Raw genomic sequence first — 22,089 nt, forward strand, 5'->3', positions numbered from 1 at the left:
TTTCATTTAAATCTCCTAATTTGTCAAGGAAAACATCAAATGAACAAAAACAAATCAAATTCAATTCTTTTTTCCCAAAGCTTTGATGCTTCTTCCGGTCATATTAGTTTTCCATCCAGTGACGCTGGATGTTATTTGTTCTGTACATTACGTGTAGATGAACAGATCTGAAACTCTCACAAAGAGAACGAGAAAACCTAGGAAGGCATTTTTGGTTTCCTTGAAAAGTTAAGGATTTTTTTCACTTCCATTTCATGATATCCTTCAAGAAACATAGAACTGTTTAGATATTTTTTTTAAACCCACAAGTTGCAGTAACCATTTCAGAGGCATGAACAGCCACCCTAAGACAGCCGTGAGAGAATGAGGGACTCCAGAGATGCCCGGGTGTCTATTCTTTCTCTCAATATTACATAAGCCAGTATCGAGTTCCCGTGCTGGCTGGCTTCCAGGTCAGAGGGAGATGGCTCTTTAAAGACTCCTCTATAAAAATAAAAAGTCATCCCCTTTAAAATTAGAAAATGATTTATAAGGAGCTGAAAAGGGTTGGTTTTGCCCTCTAAAAGTGATAAAGATGGTACTTAGGACGGTGACTAAGGTTAAAGCCCTTCTAACTCTGCTACCAAGGAAGAGATAATAAGAGAAACAATTGATACCCGTAGGTATGGGTAAGATTAGTAAGCCCCACTTCAGTAAGGTGGATAAACAGTGTTCTGTTTTCCAGGATACAGCAAGGATGGTACATTTACTTGGGGAAATGTTATTAATGTTAATAAAAGTTACAAACATAAATTCCCCCCAAATAGATACTGCTCAGTATATTTCCAGTAGAAATGCATCAGATGTAACCACGACCACTCTGGTATTTCACTGGAATTTTTGGCAATTTTAAAGTTGTAACGTCCCAGTTTGCAACAATTTTGAATGTGAACAATTGTACTACTCCAGGCAGTAGGTAATCTTTAAGTACTTGGTGGTTGTGGAACACATGGTTGTGAATTTTTCTGTAGTAATCCCAAATAATGCATGTTATAGGACTGAAGTAATATTTAATGCGTAATAAAGCATGTAATTGGAACTGAACTGCTGAACTTACCTTGCCCCCCGTATGAGCAAACCTCAGTGGTAGCTTCTCTGACATGACACCTTCCGGGGCCGGAGGGAAGGGATCCCAGTGCGAGAGCAAGTTGCCACATGTCCCATTTTATTCTAAGGACAATAGGAAGAGTTTGTGTACATATAAGGGAGGCAGAATAGGATCATTTTGTTAGATTTAAACAGTGAAAAAAAGGCCACGGTGAGGGAAATGTAAGACATGGGGATGGAGAAAAGATGTAGGATTTCTTTTAGTACAGTCGAGAAAAGCCAGCCCACCAGCCTCCTCTCAGGCAGCAAGTTAAATCCATCCTCCCATAGCTGCCTCCTCTGTGCCTCCGCGCCCAGCCTCACTGCACCCAGACTGTATTCTGAAAGTTTTCATGTGTTCACAGTTCTTCACTTTTGAAACATCACGCTTACTATAACAGCTATTTTCTAATAGTTAGACACTTAACCATATACACAGCGAGCAATATTTTTTGTAAATCTGTTCTCAGAGCTGGTTTTTTGTGCCTGCTAGCAGGACCGTGTTGAGAGTGAGCCTTTCTGGTATTGTAATCTGAGATGAATGGTGTGATGGTGGGGAGGCCTGCCGTGTGTGCGGGCACATTGTGTGTGCGGGTACATTGTGAGCGCATGCTCATGCAGGCTCTGCCTTGGCCACGCCGCGCAGCATACAAGCCAGATAATTAGATAAAGTCAGACCCCCAAATTTAGGTTGTGAAAATTACTGGGTGCGTTTTCCTTAGGCACAACTTCATAACAATTGCACATGCTTCAAAATCCTGTCAAGATACTTTTTTTCCCCCTCCTCTTTCACTATTTTTTTTTTCCGGCTGTTCGGAGTATGTCATTCTTTTCTTTCATGCTCAGGAGAACTTCCAGTGGTGAATTCATCAGTTGGATCGAACTGCTGTACTTGTAACTGCCAGTCAACGTTGCAGGCCATTCTCCAAGAGCTCAAGACCATGAGGAAATTAATGCAAATTCAAGCAGGTACGGGGGCCAGGCCTCAGAATGCGCCCTTTGGTTTTTAATGCGCATCTGACATCTTCAGTCGGGATGCTGGTCGTGCTTTTCTTTAGTGATCTTCCCACCTTGCCATTTTGCTGTGCTCTTCAAATATCCATTTTCTTAGCTTCCTCTGCAGCCCCCTTTTCCTCTAACAAGTCAAACAAAAGTTTGATTGCTAGTAATACAGCCGTACGCTTACACACGCGTGCTCAGTATGCTGTACCCCATGTCCTGGTGCTGCACAAAGGTTGGTTGATTATATTTTGGAGCCATTGCGTGTGGAGAAGTCGTTAGGAAGCCCCACCCTTCGGGGCTGAAGGTGTTCGAGGCCTAAGCAGACAAGAAACGCTGAGCCCCAGGCCCTGCTCGCAGCTTTCCTCTCCCATCCTGTCCTCTTTTTTTCATGCCCCCTCTTTTGTTCTCACTACTGGGAGGCCCGTAGGCATGTTGAGCAGGAGAGCAGTGAGTTTGTGGTTTGGGATTGGACACTCGGAGCCCCGTCTTCCAGCCGTGGGACTTCTCGGAGGCTCCAGTTTCTCATCTGTAGTGGAGGGTTAATATCTACCTCCCGAGGTTGTAAGTGTGCATGGACGTTGCGGGGCTTTATCTCATCAGTGTCGACTGAAGACCTTGGAACACTCCATAGAAGGGGGAAGCTGGCAGCTGTGTTTCCCAGTCTTCACCATTGGGGGAGAAACAGTTTTTGGTCACAAGTACAAGAAATAATAAATCATTTCATTAAACCTTCCGTGTTGTCAGGAGAAAGTGCTACTTGATCTTAGCATAAGGCAGGAGAATAGACATCACGTTGGTGTCTGGACTGGCTTTCCCAGCCGTCCCCTGTGACGGAATTCAGGACAGTCACCATTCGGAACTGTTCTGGGTGCTATGTAGTTAATTCTAGGAAAATTTTAATATTCGGTGATGTGGTTTTAATATAGAAAGCTTAATACTTATATCAGTCACCCAAGATCATATTGAAGTAAAGTGAGCCACTTTCTGAAAAGCAGTAGCTTTGTAAGGACGGAATTTGGTTTTATCCCAAGGAAACAATAAGTGTTTTGCTCAGGTCAGTAAGCATTGGACTCACCTTGTTCTGCCAGGATAATCTGTGTTCTCATAACCTGGCAAAGGTTAACATCTCCTAAATAAGGAGCTCAGAAAGGTTACTTTATTATGTATGGATTCTTTTCTCAGAGGAAGAATTTGTTAGCACTTAAGGAAATATGCATATAAAATTGTAATGATTTATTTTGTCACTTAAGCTCCTTACTATTGAAATGGCAAACTACGGATTGCAACCATTTAAATCCTTGACTGAAGCCTTTTTAGAATCTATTAAGTAAATGCCACTTTGTCACCATGTTTTCTTTCCTGAACCTTTGCAGATTAGGGAGGTAAATGATTCCAAAGCTGCGGGCCAGCACGGAGGATAAACTGAATAAATTGCTCTTCTTTAATTTTCTTAAACTTAAAAATTTGTGTCGTGTGGGGAGATTTACTTAAGGTTTATTGCCCAAAGACTTAGATTTAAATTACATTTAGAACACTTCACCTTTATCTTAAGAAGGCAAGAAATAAGATCTAGCGTTAAGATCTGGATGCCAGAGGCTCGGGCCATGTCTAGATTCACAAGAGGAGAAGACAAACTTAAGATAGTCTCTCAGTTCTTGAAGCCAAAAACATTTTCAATTTAATTTAAAATCACGAGGCTTAGAGAGGTCTGTGGCCTAGATCATCACGATTGCTGCCCCGTCGTCCCTTTGACTCTGGGGACACAGAGGCAAGTTCTCAACTCTGGCTGCACAGTACCAGCGCCCAGGCCGCACCCCTGGGGATGCTGATTCACCTTCCCCTGGTGGGGCTCCAGGGTGAGTCTGATGTGCAGCCAAGGTCAAGAACCAGGGACCCAGACCCGCCACTGCTTTAAAAACTTTTCTGTGCTCTCACATAGTACAGCTGGTTTGTTTCTGATACTTGGGAATTTCTTTCTAGCATGGAGACAGAAATAACAGTATCAAAGTGTAAATCATCTTTATTTTCAGACCAATAGGAAATAAGTGAAGATGATTCCTGTTCCTATGTATTTAAGGACCTCGAGTTTTCACTTGGCTTATCCTTATAGGTTCCTGGCTGTGAAAGAGCAGGGTATATGCTGTGGTCAAGGTTAGGAAGCTGAGGATTTAAATAATGGTGCTGTTTCTTCTGCTTAGCTTTCCCTCAGAGCTCTGTTAAATGCTCACAGACCTCACTTCGCGGAGTGCCCCTGTGAAAATGGTATTCACCCTCCGGGCCTCCTTTAGTACAGTTCAGTTTGGGTACTCGGTGCTTGTGCTGTGCTTTTCATCTTTGGAACTCAGACTGTTTCTAGGTTGTACTGATTTGCTCAACTTGCACAGAACTCTGTCGCTTGTTTTTTTCATCTGAGGTCTAGAGAAGTAGGCTGACCGGAAACCCTGTGCAGGTCGTCGATGTGCGGAATAGTTGGTGAAGAAGGGGTGACTGGGCCCGACTGACTGACAGGCTTTTCCCACGTGCTGTCTGGTCCCTGTCAGAAAATCATTCCATGCTGCTTTTTCTGGTCAGTCTTGGCCAAATAATCATCACTGTCTCATCTTTGCCAGTCTTTGCACCGGTAAATTATTAGCAAGTGGCCAGATTAAATCCCAGTGATAGAATATTCCTGCCATGGGCTTGCCAGAATGCTTGGAACTAAATTTAAGTTCCCAAGTTCTCATTTCTTTAAAAATGTTGTGTGATTTGCAAAGTTATAGCTCAAAATCCTTTCCTTCCATTGGACCCAGCGGCAGCAGTGCACTGGGTGAATTCACCAGCGTTTGCCCCAAGGCTTTCTGCTGGGTGTTTTTCTGCTGTTAGGACTTGGGATTGCTCTGGGGGCTCTGTTCTATAGCCTTTAAGCCCACCCAGAGATGGGCTTTGCTCGGCGTGCTCCATCCTTGAGTGAGCCTCGTTGCAGCTTCGGTTTGTAGGCCGAGGACACGTTTCCCTGACTTAGACACAAGTGCCTGTCCTTGTACCCTATTTTTGTTTATTGTTCACAGTTGGAACTCAAAACAGACAACAACCCCCAATTTCCCTTATGTGCTCCCAGCGAACTTCTGTCTCACGCAAGAGAAATAAAAAGAAAAAAGTTCCTCCAAAGTCTGTCGAACCTCTTACTGTGAAGCAGAAGCCCAGCGTGTCGGAGATGGAGAAGAAGACAGCTGTGGCCTCTGAGCAGGCCGGTGTCCAGGCCGCCGAGCACGCCTCCACGCAGGACGGCCAGGTCCTGGGATTTGGCATTGTTCTGGAATCACCTTCCTCAGATGTAAGTGGATATTTTTTGGCTGCTGACTGTAATGTGACATAACTTTCAGGAGTTTTCTAGTAGTGATACATCTTCCCTTTGTCTAGCTCCATCCAGGACAACTAGAGAAACTTGCAGAATACACGTGGGAAAGAGAAAGGAAAAAAAAGATGACTAGGAATAATCTCCTTGCCTAGAATTTACTTTTCTGAAAATAGTATGCCTTATTTATTTGAACACATTTCCATTCTTTATCCCTGAAAAAAGGGTGGTGGCCTAAGTAATATGCTCACTAATTTCTTTTACATTTTTAATTTTGAAGTGGCAGTTTTCAATTTCCTTTAGTGTGGAGAACTAAAAGAATATAATTAAATCCTTTGTAGATGGGCATAAATGAACAGACCCATGCGGATAAGGTCATACCTTTCTGGAAACACAAACTAATAATAAAAAAGGAGCAGTCGTGCTAATTCTATTTTATAGATGCAAGCCACACTGCTAATTAGGTGGCAGTGCCATGCCATTTACTCTGTGTAATGATAGGTTAACGCTCTGCAAAGGTTTTTCTATTTTAATCCTATAGCTAGAACATTTTTGCAGTCCAGGATGTTGGATGACATCTGAGATAACCATCTGACTTGCTATTTTACATTCACGGGACCATAAATGAATTCCTTTAATAAAGGGCTAGGTTTGCATTAGCATACCCTGTTTATGATAGCTTTATCTAAATGCATTTATGTCGTGAACCCCAACTCGTTGGGAGAGGTCTTAAAATAAACAGGAATGAATGATCTATTATTAGCAGGTTGCCTGGGACGGGAGCCCTGCTGAGAACTCTCAGGGCCTATATGGGATTGGATTTGGCCCTACCTTTTAAAACTTTGAGTAAGAAACAAATGCTACTTTTTTAAAAGTGCTTTTTTTCAAATTGTGGAAAGACAGTGTGCTGGCAAATATCCACATTGAGTGTTTAATAAAGGGAGATGACAAAAATAATCATTTTGTAACTTTTTTAGACTAAAAAAATAATCTGAACTTTTATCCAATCCCTGGTGTTAAACAGTTGGGTTTTTTTTTTTAATCTATGAACACTAGACTAAATCTCTGCAACTAGACTAAAACTTTAATTAAACAAAAAAAACATTAATAATGATAATGTTCTCCCCTGGACCAGTCAGCTCATTTCTCAGAATGCTCTTGCAGCTAAGGCTGTGGTGTGGTTCCATCTCCAGAAATGTCACAGATTTGGAAACAAAGGTAAATTATTCCCCAACACAAAGTGCATTCAGGGCTAAGTAGTTCTCATCATACTGTTAGAGTTTCCTCGCGTTTCCTAGGCTTTTTGTTTCAATAAGCATTGATATATTGATGTATTGGAAACAATAATTTAAGTTGCGTAAATCCTTTCCCAACTGGGATGATCTAATGCCAGTAACTGAGCCTTCTCCTTTGTTTATTTTTAAGCTCCAAATGTACTTCAGAGGTAACCTGAGGGAGATCTAGGGCTTTATGTACGTTAGTCAAATAGGATAGAATTTTTACTATCTTGACCAGGCTCAGTATTGTCATTTTATGATATTAAAATAATTTACTTTTTGTTCACCATTATTTTTGTTAACAAGAGGTATTAAATTTGATAAAGCACATTCAGGATTGTCACGAAAACTCAGGAGCTGATTATTCTTGACTGAAGACTAGCGTGTTTCTACAGGAAAGCACAAAACCTGTATGGACGTTACCTGGTCTGGCAGACACACTGCGGGGGTTCATCTCCCCAACAGGATAAATGCTCTCTGTGGGTGGTGCTCACTGCCTGCACAGCCCAGGGGAGGGAGCTGGGGGCACTGACTCCTGCAGACGAAGGGACCGCTGATTTGAAGGCACCAAAATTCACGTGTCCTCCAGCCTTTCATTATGGCTTAGCCGTGAGTCTTTGGAATTTGGTGGAAGTCCAGAGGAGAAAACAGGAAACAGATAATACTCTTATTATTTGTCTTGCAAATGGGTTGGAGAAAATATAAGCATATGGGAATTGTGTATTTGAAGATGAGCCTTAAGATATCCCCAGAATCAGGAAAATCAGGTCCAAAGTCAAAGGATTGGACAAGTGATCCAGTGTCTCTAAGAAGGCTGTCTAAGTGGGGTGGGGCCAGCGGGCACCTGGTGGGGACAGGAGATGCTGCTAGAGAGAGAGCAGAGAATGTGGTCTCCCAGGCCAGGGGCAGGAGGGCCTGGGCAGGAAAGACGCGGAAGGAAGAGCCATAGACTAGGGGCTGGAGGAGACGCAGAGACAGAGAAGGTGAACCTCAGGTTTCTGTCGGGAACACTGGGCTGGTTACTCGCTGGTACTGGCGACTTCCGCTGGGATGGGGGGCAAGAGCAGCTCAGGCTGCCAGCTCGGGATTGGAAGAAAAGTGAGTTTCAAATCCTGAAACTCCTAACACACCTCCAGCATAGGAGAAAGATGAGTGCTAGAAGCCACGAATAAAGGGCCTAGGAAGGCGGCACCTGTGGTTTAGTGAGTAGGGTGCCAGCCCCGTATACGGAGGGTGGCGGGTTCAAACCCAGCCCCGGCCAAACTGCAACAAAAAATAGCCAGGCGTTGTGGTGGGCACCTGTAGTCACAGCTACTCGGGAGGCTGAGGCAAGAGAATTGCCTAAGCCCAACAGCTGGAGGTTGCTGTGAGCTATGATGCCACAGCACTCTACCGAGGGTGATAAAGTGAGACTCTGTCTCTAAAAAAAAGGCGGGGGAGGGGCCAGGAACCTTGCTTTCTTACTTTTGTAAAGGTAAATTGACACTGTATTAAGTTACTGTTTTTATTCTGTGACTCATGGTGTTGCACAAATACAGATTTGAATGTCCGTGGCACAGACGCAGACTTGGGAGCCCCCGGGGCTTCAGATCATTGCAGGGAGGCCACCGTCTCCTGCCCGCTCAAATGTAGAAAATCACTAAGCTCTAATCAAAACCAACGGATGTGTCAACACCTCTGCGTGTTGTGAGCGGTAAATGATACCCAGGACATGAGAAAGCCCTGCAAAGCCGTGAGGCAGTGCCTGGCACATAGCAGGTGCTCAGTAAATACTATGTATTCAGTCTGCCAGTGACAGGATGTCTGCATTTGCATTAAGCACAGTACGCAAAATAAATTTATGAAACAGGGAGTCTCGGATTTGGCTTTAATTAGAACGCCCTCTGCAGTTTGACTGCTGTTTACCAGTTCTTTCCTCGGTATTCCTCTCTGTACCCACTCACCTGCCTTCAAGGCTCTGCTGTGACTTGAATGAGCCTCTTTTATGGACCGTTTTGTAGTTAGCAACGTGATTTCCTGTCCTTTCACTCCAGCTTCTCAAGAGTGGGAACTAAGTAATAATATAATAATATGTTAATACGGCTCGGCGCCTGTGGCTCAAGTGGCTAAGCACCAGCCACATACACCTAAGGTGACGGGTTTGAATCCAGCCCAGACCCGCCAAACAACAATGACGGCTTCAACCAAAAAATAGCCGGGCGTTGTGGCGGGCACCTGTGGTCCCAGCTACTTGGGAGGCTGAGGCAGGAGACTCACTTGAGCCCAGGAGTTGGAGGTTGCTGTGAGCTGTAATGCCACGGCACTCTACCCAGGGGGACAGCTTGAGGCTCTGTCTCAAAAAAAAAAAAAAAAAAAAAAAATATATATATATATATGTGTGTGTTAATATATTAATATATATAATATTCACGGGCTGTCCTGTGCTGAACACGACTGGTCTCATTAGTCCTTACTCTTCAAGGCATTGCTATTCCCATTTTCCCAGTGACCTCACAAGGTCACAGAGCCAGGAAAGGTGGAGCTCTCTCCAGCCCAGGTATGTCTTGCAGAGGACTTGCGGGTGGCGGCTCCAGCACAGTGCTCTGCCTGACGGTGTTACCGGCTGATTGTTACTGAGAGAGAGCTTGGAAGTTTCTCCGGAAGTGCTGAGTGGGCTTTGAGCTTTGGAATCGTGGCTGTGTGGCCCTGAGCCTGACCATGAACCTGACCTCCTGTTTCTCTCCATAGCATGGAGATACTAATAATGTTCATCTCCTGGAATTGGCTTGTGGGAAGAACTAAATGAAGACACCACATTCTAAGTAATCTACTTAGAACAGCGCCTGGCACATTTTAAGCACTCAGTAAATATTGGTTCTGTTAACCTTAGCAGTGCTCCCTGTATGCCTTTATGGGAACAAATATAAATATTTATGATAAACTTACCTGTATGTGTGAATGAACAAATACACATGAATGAACAGTTTTTTTAAAGGGAGTAGAAATGTTTCTCTTTGAGGGCAGGATTATCTGACCCTCTTTAAATTAGCACATTAAATAACATTCAGACCTAAATCACAGAAACAAGAACAGAAGCCCAGAACTACGTTTCAGATTTAAATACAGCATTTGGTTCTCTGTTCATAGGTTCACAACCCAATACTCTAACTAGTATCAGATAAGACAGTTTCCTCCAGTCACTGTTTTTCCTGTAGATAAAATGATCCACAGAGAACGAGTCTCATAAATCAGGCATTTTTTATTTATTCTTTGACACATTAAAATTGAGGCAGCATATGCATGAATGTAAGTTTTAGTGCAGCTTCTTGAGTTCACATCCTTGCTTTACCACATACATCATATATATTAGCTGGGTGATCTTATAGAAGTTACTTAACCTCCCTGAGCCTTCATTTTTGCATCTGCAGATGGGGGGTAATAATGGAAACCACTTCATAGGATAAAAATTAAATTAGAAAAATCCTTGTTGGGCGGCACCTGTGGCTCAAAGGAGTAGGGCACCAGCCCCATATACCAGAGGTGGCAGGTTCAAACCCGGCCCCAGCCAAAAACTGCAAAAACAAAAAGAAAGAAAAATCCTTGTTAGCCAAGGCCCTAGAATATAGTAAGTAGCAAATACATGCTAATTATATCGCTGTTTTTTCTAGAACATAATGAAATAGTCCTTGCCCTTCACATAGCACATGGAAGAAAGTTCACAAACAATAATTGCTTTATCGGGGCGTAAGCTTTAGCACGGGCAGTCAGAAGGTCCTAGGCCCTGGAAGAGCAGGACTCCCCTGTGTACAGGGCCAAAGACAGACTCAGAGAGAACCTCTTCCTGGGGGAGCAGTTTCCATGGCGTTAGCAATGAAGCTGGATTGCAGTGGCTGAACTCTTACATGTTACACATTTTGGCTTAAATACTTTAGCATAAATCAAGCCCACATCTTCAGAGTCATTAATTTATTACCTGAGCAAAGAAAAAGCTAAGAACATCTCTGAAAGACGGGAATGTTTCATTATACAAGTACATGAGGAAACTTTCAAGAGACCAAATTATATTTTCTTTTCTAAAATCATCTTCTTAGTTCTAGCAAATTTTGTCAAATAAAATAATCTACAAAGAGTTGGCTCTTTAATGATGTCTTGTAATCTCCACCCAATCAACATTAAATACATATATACATATATATATATGCCAACATGTGGATTCCACGTACCTTTTGACAGAATTTATGGCCAAGCACTTTTTATGGAATAGAAAGTGTCCACTTTGCACCGTCAGCCTTTGATGTAGGACATGTGCATGCTGAGGCCACATCACCACTGGGGTTCGTGGCCCTGTGTGTCCCCAGGCCATCCTGTTCTGAGCTGCACCAGCCCCACAGGCTCGCAAGTTCTTATGGCCACCCCACTTGCTGGCCATGTTCTCAGTGTAGTGTTTAGGAAGTGGTTGCAATAATTCTTGCTAAGTCTACCTGAAGCAGATCTGAAGTTACAGAAACAATTTTAGTTTTTCTCAAGCAGAAGCAGATCACATTTATGAGCAAAATAAAATTAATTATTTGGGGGAGGGTTTATGTTTTTTAGAATTTCTTTTCATAGGCTAGGTACATTGGTTCATGCCTGTAATTCCAGCACTTGGGGAGGTTGAGGCAGGAGGATTGCATAAGCAGATAATTGCATAAGGAGTTTGAGACTAGATTGGGTAACATAGCAAAACCCCACCCCCAAAAGGAAAAATGAGGCAGGCGTGGTTAGGAGAGCCCCTACCAAACCAGATCTGAACCCCAGCTGCTCCTAAGGAAAGGGAGGCCACCCCTGAAATGCAAAGTATCAACCCAGTTAACATTTGCAGACCTGGATCCCGGGGTATTTTCAAGAGCCATTATGAAGATACACAGCTTCTGCCTCCAGAAGGGCCTGTGTAAGATGGCACACCACTGAACACTAGATACATTGTTGTGCTAAGTGGCAGAGGTACCTAAAAGAGGCAAGACACACAAAAATCCCAAATTTGGGCAGCACCTGTGGCTCAGTGAGAAGGGTGCTAGCCCCATATACCAAGAGTGGTGGGTTCAAACCTGGCCCCGGCCAAACTGCCACAAAAAAATAGCCGGGCGTTGTGGTGGGCACCTGTAGTCCCAGTTACTTGGGAGGCGGAGGCAAGAGCTGGAGGTTACTGTGAGCTGTGACGCTACGGCACTCTACCGAGGGCCACAAAGTGAGGCTCTGTCTCTAAAAAAAGAAAAGAAAATCCCAAATTTATGTTGGGCATTCAGATTTTTAAAATGATGACTGTAAGCGTCATAAATTCTGCCCCAACTTTGGATGTCGTCATTTAATGATTGCATTGCTTCAGTAATCAATAGTCTGTAAAATAATGTATGAGCTGTCTGTCTAGGCTCAAGTGTCAAACAGTGAGTCTGTCAAGGGAAGTCTGGTTCTTAAAATGACATTCATTTGGAGGAGTGTTGGTCTCCGTCACAGCTATCATTAGTAAGCAGAGAGATCTCATTTACACTGGAGCCAGGAAACCAAAGGAAGAGATTCAGGGACAGAATTAAAGAGTGTCAGCCTGTTTTTAAATATATGTATACAAAGTTGCCGGTCATGATGAGTAGTAATCCACTGTAATTATATTTGTAAAAAGGAGGAAATCAGATTTTCACAGTGAAAATCTGAGATTAAGGAACATCCTCTGTTCTTCCTGTTTCAGACAATAGAGCGGCCCATGTTTTTTCTCAGCAAGTGCCATAGCCTTGTGGCTCTGGTAGACGCAGCATTAGCTCTCGTTCTCTGCTCACTGAGAGGTCCCAACAGGAGACAAGGCAGTGAGCAGCAGGAAGGGACGGAGCTCAGCACCTGAGCCCTTGCTCCTTCGTGGCTGCCGCCATCACAGGCCACTCACTACTTTGTAAAGTGCTCAGATGGCAGAGCCTTCATGTGCCTCGATTGGGAAAGATGAGTCCAAAGCAACAGTGTGTGGCAGTAGAGAGAGGGACGGCAAGCAGTGACAGCTTCTGGATTTGGTGGCACCTGAAAAATCAGAATACTGATAGGAAGTCCACAGAGCAAATGCCAGAAACAGCAACGACACCTGTCTCCTCAGTCCCCCCTTCAAGGCCCTGTTAAGATGCTGTCACTGTCCTGTCCCCATGCAGCCGTATCCTACCTGGCGCCATCGCAGCGCTTGCTCTGTGCCTGTCCCATAAGGTGTGTCACTTTGTCCTTTGTAGGATGGGCATTTACAGGTCTCATCTGCAGAGCCAGCCTTCAAACTCCTGACGCAGCCGCTGCTCGCTGAGTAGATGCTATTCAGTTAGCTGGTTAGTTTTTTCCAGCTCCTCTACTGCCAGAGCGGGTACGTGAGCTGATCTAGGAAGATGTTGGTGTGCTGAGCCGTAGCGTGGCAGTTTTCAGGCCCTCTTCCTTTATTAAGGGGCAAAAGATCTCAGAATCAACACTAGCCATTTTTTTTTTCACACAGGGTCTTTACTCTGTCGTCCCCCTGGGTAGAGTGTGGCATCTTAGCTCACCGCAACCTCAAACTCCTAGGCTCACGCCATCCTCCTGCCCCAGCCTCCTGGGTAGCTAGGACTATAGATGCCTGCCACAATGTCCAGCTAGTTTTTCTATTTTTAGTAGAGATTGGGGTTTCACTCTTGCTCAGGCTAGTCTTGAACTCCTGAACTCAGGCTGTCCACCTACCTCAGCCTCCCAGAGTGCTGGGATTACAGGCATGAGCCACCCTGCCCAGCCACCAGCCATTAAGAATGAAACCTGAGGTGATGCCCATAGCTCAGTGGGTAGGGCGCTGGCCACATACACAGAGGCTGGAGGGTTCAAATCCTGCCCAGACCAACTAGAACAATGACAACTGCAACAACAACAACAAAAAAAATAGCCAGGTGTTGTGGCAGCGCCTGTAGTCCCAGCTACTTGGGAGACTGAGGCAAGAGAATCACTTAAGCCCAAGAGTTGGAAGTTGCTGTGAGCTGTGACACCATGGTACTCTACCCAGGGCAATAGCTTGAGATTCTGTCTCAAAAAAAAAATCAATCAATCAATAAAAAATAGAAAAAGAATGAAACCTGATATTGTATTTTTATTCTGAGGAGCACCTGCTAACACTACCGGGGTGCTTGGCTCTCCAGGGACAAAAGAGTCCCCATTCTGTTGAGAAGCCCAAAGACACAGCTAAGTAAGTGCAGTGTTCAGATGCACGGAGTCCGAGAAGACAGGAGTGCCTGGTTCTGCCTGCCGTCGTCTGGTTCCACAGGATGAATCCCAGAGGGTGTCTCCCGGGGCAGGTGGCAGGCATTTAATGGCATCAGGGTCACACTGGGGGTTAGTTGAACAAGTCAGTTAAGAGCTTCTATACCACCTTCTACCCTCCCATAGCTGGAGTAGCTGCATCTAGAAGATAAACTTGTAATTTTTTTAATAGCGTTTAGATGATATGTAGCAAAAAGCTGAGGTCAGTTTATTTAGGGCAAAATCTCTACGTGCAACCATATGCAGAATGAAATTCTGGTTATAAATAAAACTTCACTAGAATGTGATGGTGAAGCTCTCTGCGTCCTAATATTTCTGCACTGAATCATTCAACAAATACTTACTGAGGGCCTGGTTTGTGCCACCTCTGTTCTAAGAATTAGGGATGCAGCCTCTGGCTCCAGACAGCTTCCTCTGCAGACCGGCCACCAGCAAGCAGCGAGGTACCAAGGTCAGGGAAAGCATCTAATGGCAAGGCGCGTATAGCGACATTTACCAAGAATTTAGAGACCTAATGCTGAGTTTCAAAGTGAGGCAGAGAAAGAAGACGACTTTCTGGATAATTCAGGCAAAAACTCCATTTTGAAGGGGCCCAAACTCCTTTCTGTGTCTTCCAAATAATTTAAGCTGTGCTCCAAGTACTTGCTTTGACCACAGCGTGCCAGACATGTTGAAAAGCAATAAAACAAAGACAAAGATACCATTCCTGCTCCCCAGGAGAGAAACTAATCCCAAATCCCCACGTTTCTGATACGACATAGAAACTCCAACGTGGTAGCAGGTTTGCAGAGTGATCAATACAAGATGTGAGAATCAGCTTTGATAGGGACATGGGACATTTTTCCTAATAAAAGTTTACCAATTGCATTTCTTCATGGTGAAGTTATTATTTTTAAAGCTACCACATTATAACGAAAAACAATTAAATGACTTGGTAGTTTAGATGATGGCTAAGGAACTGTGATTCCACTCAACAAGAATTTATTGAGTGCCTACTATGTGCTGGGTCCCAGACTGTCTGAGCTTCAGGTCAGGAAGGGCTGCAATCCAATAAATAATTCTGATACAGTGTAATTAATCCAATCATATATGTCCATTGAATAAACAGCAGGAACAGAGAGTGCCTAGCCATCTCCACCAGTGAGAACAAGTTCAGAGAGGAAAGGGCATGAGCTGGGTGAAAGGTGAAGAGCCACCTTGTAAACGTCCATTTTGTGCTGGTGGAGGCGGCATTGTTAGTGTCCTACAGTAGAGTTCAAGTTGAAAGGCACCTTGTAGGTCTGTGGATCCTGTAACACAGGAAGTTCCGACAGGGAAGTAGTTACTGTGACCAGTGCACTGATTTCTTCTCAAAAGTAGGGGTGGGGAGTGGATTCAAAGTGCCTGGAGACCTCGTCGTTTTTATTATTTTATGTATTAGTTTACATAAGTTCTCGTTGGGGAGATAAAACAGTTCACAGCTAAAAGGCACTGGCATAGTAGAAAGAGCCAGGAAGAGCCCTGTATTTGTGCCCTTAGGTGAAAGCAGTTACATTATTTAATGTGTAAGAGAGTGATGGGTAAAGTTAGCATGCTGAGCACATTGGGATTACATTTAAGTCGTTTTTGTTACTGTCTCTTGGAGTCTTAGTTTACAAAATGAGGGGCTTTCGTCCAGAAGGCTCAGCTCTAGAATGATACAGCTTTGTGGTCATCCAGCCTTCTCCGGACTGTTTCCTTTCTGTTGCTTTTGACAAGACCCACCGTCGGAGTTAGGGCATCTTGTTTTGTGAATTATCACCTGTCACAGGTTTTATAAATTGCAAACGCTGGCGCACAAAGCTGAGACTGTTTCATTTGTGGGATATGGACGTTTCAATAGCTAGTGATTTCTTTTTTAGGACAAAGAGTCAAATTTGTCAAATGCTTCAAACAGTATAGCATTTCCTATAGTCAAATGCTTCAAATCTTGCTTTTAATGAAATATTTATGTTCTTTTTGGTAGCCAGAAGTGCAACTTGCTGAAGGCTTTGATGTGTTTATGCCCAAATCTCAGCTGGACTCTATATTGTCAAACTACACTCGCTCTGGAAGCCTTCTGTTTAGAAAACTGGTGTGTGCGTTTTTTGATGACAAGACTTTGGCTAACTCCTTACCCAATGGGAAGAGGAAAAGAGGACTCAATGACAACCGGAAAGGACTAGACCAAAATATTGTGGGTGCAATAAAAGGTTGGTCTGCGTCATTTCATTTTATGGGTTCTTTGTTGAGCGTTGCCTTCGTATCATAAAGATCAGCTGATCCCAGACTGACTCGAGGCTAATTCCATTTGCCATCAGCCATTTGGCCATTTTTATGGCTTTTGAGTGTAAACTCTGTAACCTGCCACCCCAGGTAGCACTAGAATTTGCTATCTCAGGGTGATGTTAATTTGTTAAGATGTTAATGTAAGAGCCAGTTTGATCTGCTGCAGAACCAAAACGTTTTTTTATTTGACTTTTTAAATGAAGGTATTTTTCTTCTGCCTGATTTCCAAGAACTTCACCGAAATACTATTCCAGCTTAAATTTTCAGTTGTAAATAAGAATAAAGCTATGATGGTTTAGAAAAAGAATAAAGTAAAAACTGTTCTTTGCAAGATTCAAAAGTTGCTTTACTAGATCACTGCTTCCAAAGACCTTTTATTATATTATTATTATTATTATTATTATTGCACTTTTTGACCGGGGCCGGGTTTAAACCTGCCACTTGCAGTATATGGGGCTAGAGCCCTCCTCCTTTGAGCCACAGGCACCGCCCCAAAGACACTTTAAATCTAAGTGAACCCTGTGCAGCCCCACACATCCCTGGCCTGTTCTGCTCCTTCTGGTTTGTGACATGGAGTCCTGCCACCTGTATGCAGAGACCCCAAGGGTCTATCCCTCAAAACCTTTGAACGTGTGTCTGTTTTCCACTGCAGCACAGCGAGCAGGTGCGTGTATGTTTGTGTACATCCATTGCCACATTCTAGACCTAGTTTTTTAACTTTAAGTGCCCTTATTCAGGACTCTAATGAATGTAACTTTGGGAAATAGAAGTATAGCAGAGCCTCCATAGCTGACCACCTCCCTGCAGTGACCACCTCCTTAAGTTTACCCAATTTTCATAGACTGGACATGCACCACATGTACGTATCAGTACAGTGGGCCCAGTTCCCTATGTTAATCACCTCTGTATGTTGACCACTTCGTTACAGTCCCTCGGGGGGTCAAGTTACAGAGGTTCTACAGTATTTAAATATTTCTGTCAAAAAGAATGTAAACAAAGTTTTGCATCTAAACACAGCTCCTATGAAAATGAAATTTTGAGTCAGCTCTTAATTACAACTAGAATAAGTGGTGAGTGATGCTTCTTGCTGGCTCAGTCCCTGTGTCGTAGTTTGGTTTGTGGAATGGGACTGACAGAGAGCCTCCTTCTCTGCCCTTCTCGCTCCCATTATCTTGCAAAATGAATAAATGGATTCGCTAGTGCTTAAAGGATACTTGGAAATCCACAATTAACTTTATAAAATAATACAGTTTTTCAGTATTTGCGTTCAGTATTTCAGTACTTGCGTTAGCAAGTACCAGACACCCTTTGTTCACAGCCAGAAGGACATCAGCCTTCATTAACAGGAGATGCCTCATGCTCCATCAGAATTTTTTCACTTAACATGACAGTTGATCTGTAGTAAATAAGAAAAGCTACAGCAGTACCACTATCTGTGCCATCTCCGAAAGGGGTGATTCAGCCCGCAGCCACACTGAAAACGAGATTACAGGATTTGAAAAACGGTCAGTGATGTAGCTAGGACTTGCTAAAGTGGTGAGGCCCCTTTTCCATTTTGTCTGGCTATCTTGAAACAGGTCAAGGCTGCTGACACTCTTCTGAAATACAGCCAGGATTGTTTTAATTTTCTTTTTTTTTTTCAGGGCAGCATATTAACATTATGAAAGTGTTTGGAAGTTAGAGAACCATAAATGGCCATGTTGCATTTTAATGACAGTAGAGGAGTTACCCACATAGCACACGGAACGCAGCAGATCATGACAAGCAGACTGACACACAGGTTTCTTCTCCCGTTTTCCACCTGAGCTCACGGGTTCAAGACCAGCCTGAGCCAGAGTGAGACCTTGTCTCTAAAAAATAGCCAGGCGTTGTGGTGGGCACCTGTAATCCCAGCTACTCAGGAGGCTGAGGCAAGAGAATCGGTTATTGAGCCCCCGAGTAGAAGTAGATCACAGAGATAGCTACACCGTCACTTCCTTCATGGCCCTTCTCCTTAGCAAGAAATAAAAATGGCTGTGAGGCCTTTGCTCCTAATACATGATAAAGTAGATCATTCCAATCAAAGGACTTAAAATTTCCATACACTTCCTTTATTGTTGAATTAAATCTGTCATTAAAATTCTGCTCGAACAGCGCAGTCAGTTGAAACAGACAAATCCACCCATGAGCCACCAACAACCTAAGTGAACAAATATTTTATATTCACTTGTTTCCTTACAGCACCAAAATACAGACATCGTATTTTGATTTTTTCCCAATTACAAAATACGTTTCTAAAAATATCCAAATTATAAAAAATATATAGAAAACTAAAAGGCCTCTATAATTTAACTCTTTACAGGTTATGACGTATATTCTTACACTTTTTATTCAGGCATGAATACAATATCAGGTTAGTCTTTATTGTTGTTTCAGAGACCGGGTCCCATTCTGTTGCCCAGGCTGGAGTTGCAATGGCAGGATCATAGCTCACTGCAACCTCCAGCTCCTGGGCTCAAGCAATCCCCCTGCCTCATTTGTCTTTTTTATAAGAACACTGTGTTCATGCTAGCTGGCCAGCCTTGTTACCTGATTCATTCCCATAGTTTTTTATAAGCTCCTTGAGTACGAGATTTGTCTTAAATATTTTTTTATTATTACCAGTTGCACCTGAAAAAGTTCAGCTAAATGCCACTCCAAAATCGGTGCCTCTCTGGTGTGGTGATTACTTCATACTGAGGACGTTGGGGACCAGCATGTGTAGGCCAAGGCTTGGTCTGAACATTAGGCACCTTCCTCTGAAAAGGTGCCTTACTTTAGGCATCTTTCTGCCTAAAGACACATCTTCCAAAGGAACTCGGTTGTCACGAATGTCCTCCCTGAGAATCTCACTTAACCAGGGGCAGTGAACACAGACCACAGGGGATAATGGAGGTGACACCAAGCACAGACTTTGTCATAGACTGTTAGGTCTTCTTTAGAGGGCCCATTCATCTTTCCCCAAAACCATTTCCTCTCCCTGCATTGCCCACATTCCCCTCTTGTGTCCCCTTGATCTCGCTGGTTGGGGGTGTTCACTTTTCTTTCCTGTGATGCCCCTGTGTACACAATAAATATGGACACTTTCTCTCTCGTTAATCTTCCTGCCATCACTTTAGCTCATAGACTCAGTTACCGAACCCTCAGAGGGTGGAAGGGAAGGTTCCCCTCCCCCATACTCTTCAACGATCTCTTTACACAGACTAGGGTTTCCATAAATACTTGTTACATGAGTTGAATAGGGACAGACTTTTTTTTTTAATCTTGACTTTGACCTTCATTTATTGACATAATGGGTCTAGAATTAGACATCCATCCTCATGTCTTCTCACAACGAGTTCAGAATGATTGCCGTTAAGACACTGTTGTACATTATAACCAGTTCATAAAATGCCAACAAAAATCAAAAATTGGAAATGAAGATTGAATATAAATTTAAATGCAGCTCTCTTCCTCCCTAATGCATTTTTTTCTTTACCGTCCTTTCCCCAGCTAAAAGTTTATTGACCCCTACGTTACAATGCAAAGTAATTTTCCGAAGTAGCTTTGAATCGAAAGTCTCATAGAATAGCCGTATCTAGTTTTTTTTTGCTATTGGTTGAAATGAAAAGAGAAATTTATTTCCTCAACCCAAGTCTTTTGAATCGGAGTCATCTGGGAGTGGCATGTGATGAAATGGTTTCTTTCTACACAGCAGAGCCAAGGCCATTCTTGTTGTTTATTACTGCCGTCTACTGAGTACTTAGGAAAAGATTCTGTAAATATAAATATTCAGTCCTTCTCTGTCTCTTATGGGGTAGTGTAGCAGTAGTGCATTAATCTGAAAAAGTCTTATTACCTGGGAAATATGGAAGTTAAAATAACAGTAGGGGATTGGTTTTATTTCAAACAAAGGTGATTAGATTGGTTGAAACAACAATGGGTAAAATATGAAGGAAAAACTATAAAGTGCCTATAAGCAGAAAAAGAAATGAACTAGGAAAAAAAGTTTATAGTGGGGATTATTAACAAAGCTTTTTGTAGTGGTAATATGCCCCATGACCACATCTTGAAAATAAAATATCAACTGCTTCTGTAGATAACATATTTCTTCGCATAAATCTGATCTGTTTTATAGTGACTAACACTTAATGGTAATTCATTAAAAATTCGTTGCTAAGTATGCCCACGTCATTGTGGATGAAAGGATCCTTAATTAGAAATACTCACCTGAGCACTTTAGCCCTGGGAAGAGTCAACTTTATGATTTTATTAATGGACATCTGAGGTTTTAGTGCTGAGGATCAAGCTTAGAATCTTGGATTTGATTCAGAATTGGTTTGTACCCAGCACACAGAGTGGAGGTTAGTACCCACCTGCTGAAGCTGCCGTTGGTCCTCCATCTAGTTCTTGCTGTGACAGAGTAGACAGAGCAGATAGACTTGGTTAGAGTTACCTCAGTGTGATAAAATCACTGAATCTCTGAATGCCCTTCAGAAAATATATTTGCAATAAAGCAATTTGTAGCCAGGCGTGGTAGCTCATGCCTGTAATCCTTGCACTGTGGAAGGTGAAGGCAGGTGGATCACTTGAGCTCAGGAGTTTGAGACCAGCCTGAACAAGAGTGAGACCCCATCTACAAAAAAATAACCAGGCTTGGCTCGGCGCCCGTAGCACAGTGTTTACAGTGCCAGCCACATACACCAAGGCTGGCGGGTTTGAACCCGGCCCCAGCCAGCTAAACATCAATGACAACTGCAACAAAAAATAGCTGGGCATTGTGGTGGGTGCCTGTATTCCCAGCTACTTGGGACGCTGAGGCAAGAGAATCGCTTAAGCCCAAGAGTTTGAGGTTGCTGTGAGCTATGACACCACTGCACTCTACTGAGGGCAACAAAGTGAGACTGTGTCCAAAAAAAAGCAATTTGTGGAACGGCAGTTGGGATTTCTAGCTCAGCTTAATGGTGATTTGTTGAAAAAGGCTTGTGACTTGCAGGCTGTACTGGAGTCTTGAATCCTCTTGCAAGGGAAGTTAGATGTGCATAGCAAGGACAAGACCCGATGGGCGGTTCTTAGTTCATTCTGAGCAGCTGGAACTGCTGCTGTCCCAAGAAGGCAGCATGGTGGACGGCCCAGGCAGCTGCAGGATCAGAACTCCTCTGGGAGGGAACACTCCGTGGTTGGCAGTACCCACTCCCCAAATTAATGGCACTCGGGAAAGATTAGAGTTCCTCACTGCATTTGACGTCCCATTTTCACAGCATCTGCAGAAACGACCACCCAAACCTCTCCTTTTATTCCTTCAACTCCAGAAACTTGCAGGGTCCATATTCATCATTCATTTTCTTGGGATTTAATCAAGAAAAGCAAATAACTATGTTCTATTTGACCTCACATAGATTTTAATTGATCTGATTTATTATTTATTTCTGGATAGTAGCTTTTCTGGGTTTCTCAGAATGCCTTATAAGAACAAGGCTGAAACATTAGCTTGGATTTGAATGCACCTACAATGTTGATTTTATTTCCATTTATAGGAGAGCACACTGAGACTCTGAGAAATTAACTTGAAGTTAAACAGCTAGTAAGTGGTGGAGTCAGGATTTAATTATAATTATAAATATAATCATAAATCCTGATTTAACCTAGTCTCTGAACAAAGACATTCTCTAGCACACTCCACTCTTTTTAAAAGGAACATTTGGGGCTCGGCGCCTATAGCTCACCGGGCTAAGGCGCCAGCCACGTACACCTAAGGTGGTGGGTTCGAATCCCCAGCCCGGACCCGCCAAACAACAATGATGGCTG

At 43.2% G+C, this 22,089-nt stretch overlaps 1 protein-coding gene across 1 annotated transcript in view; it reads left to right on the top strand.

Moving 5' to 3' along the window:
* BEND7 (BEN domain containing 7) overlaps positions 1–22,089 on the top strand; it is an 81,477-nt gene that overhangs the window by 28,994 nt on the left and 30,394 nt on the right. Inside the window, exons 4-6 of the mRNA XM_023511433.1 lie at positions 1,972–2,094; positions 5,175–5,440; positions 15,983–16,208. Coding sequence (XP_023367201.1) covers positions 1,972–2,094; positions 5,175–5,440; positions 15,983–16,208 — 615 coding nt within the window. The remainder of the gene's footprint in view (positions 1–1,971; positions 2,095–5,174; positions 5,441–15,982; positions 16,209–22,089) is intronic.

Source organism: Otolemur garnettii, unplaced genomic scaffold, assembly GCF_000181295.1.
Source record: "Otolemur garnettii isolate 467f Iridium unplaced genomic scaffold, OtoGar3 scaffold00019, whole genome shotgun sequence".
NCBI lineage: Eukaryota > Metazoa > Chordata > Mammalia > Primates > Galagidae > Otolemur > Otolemur garnettii.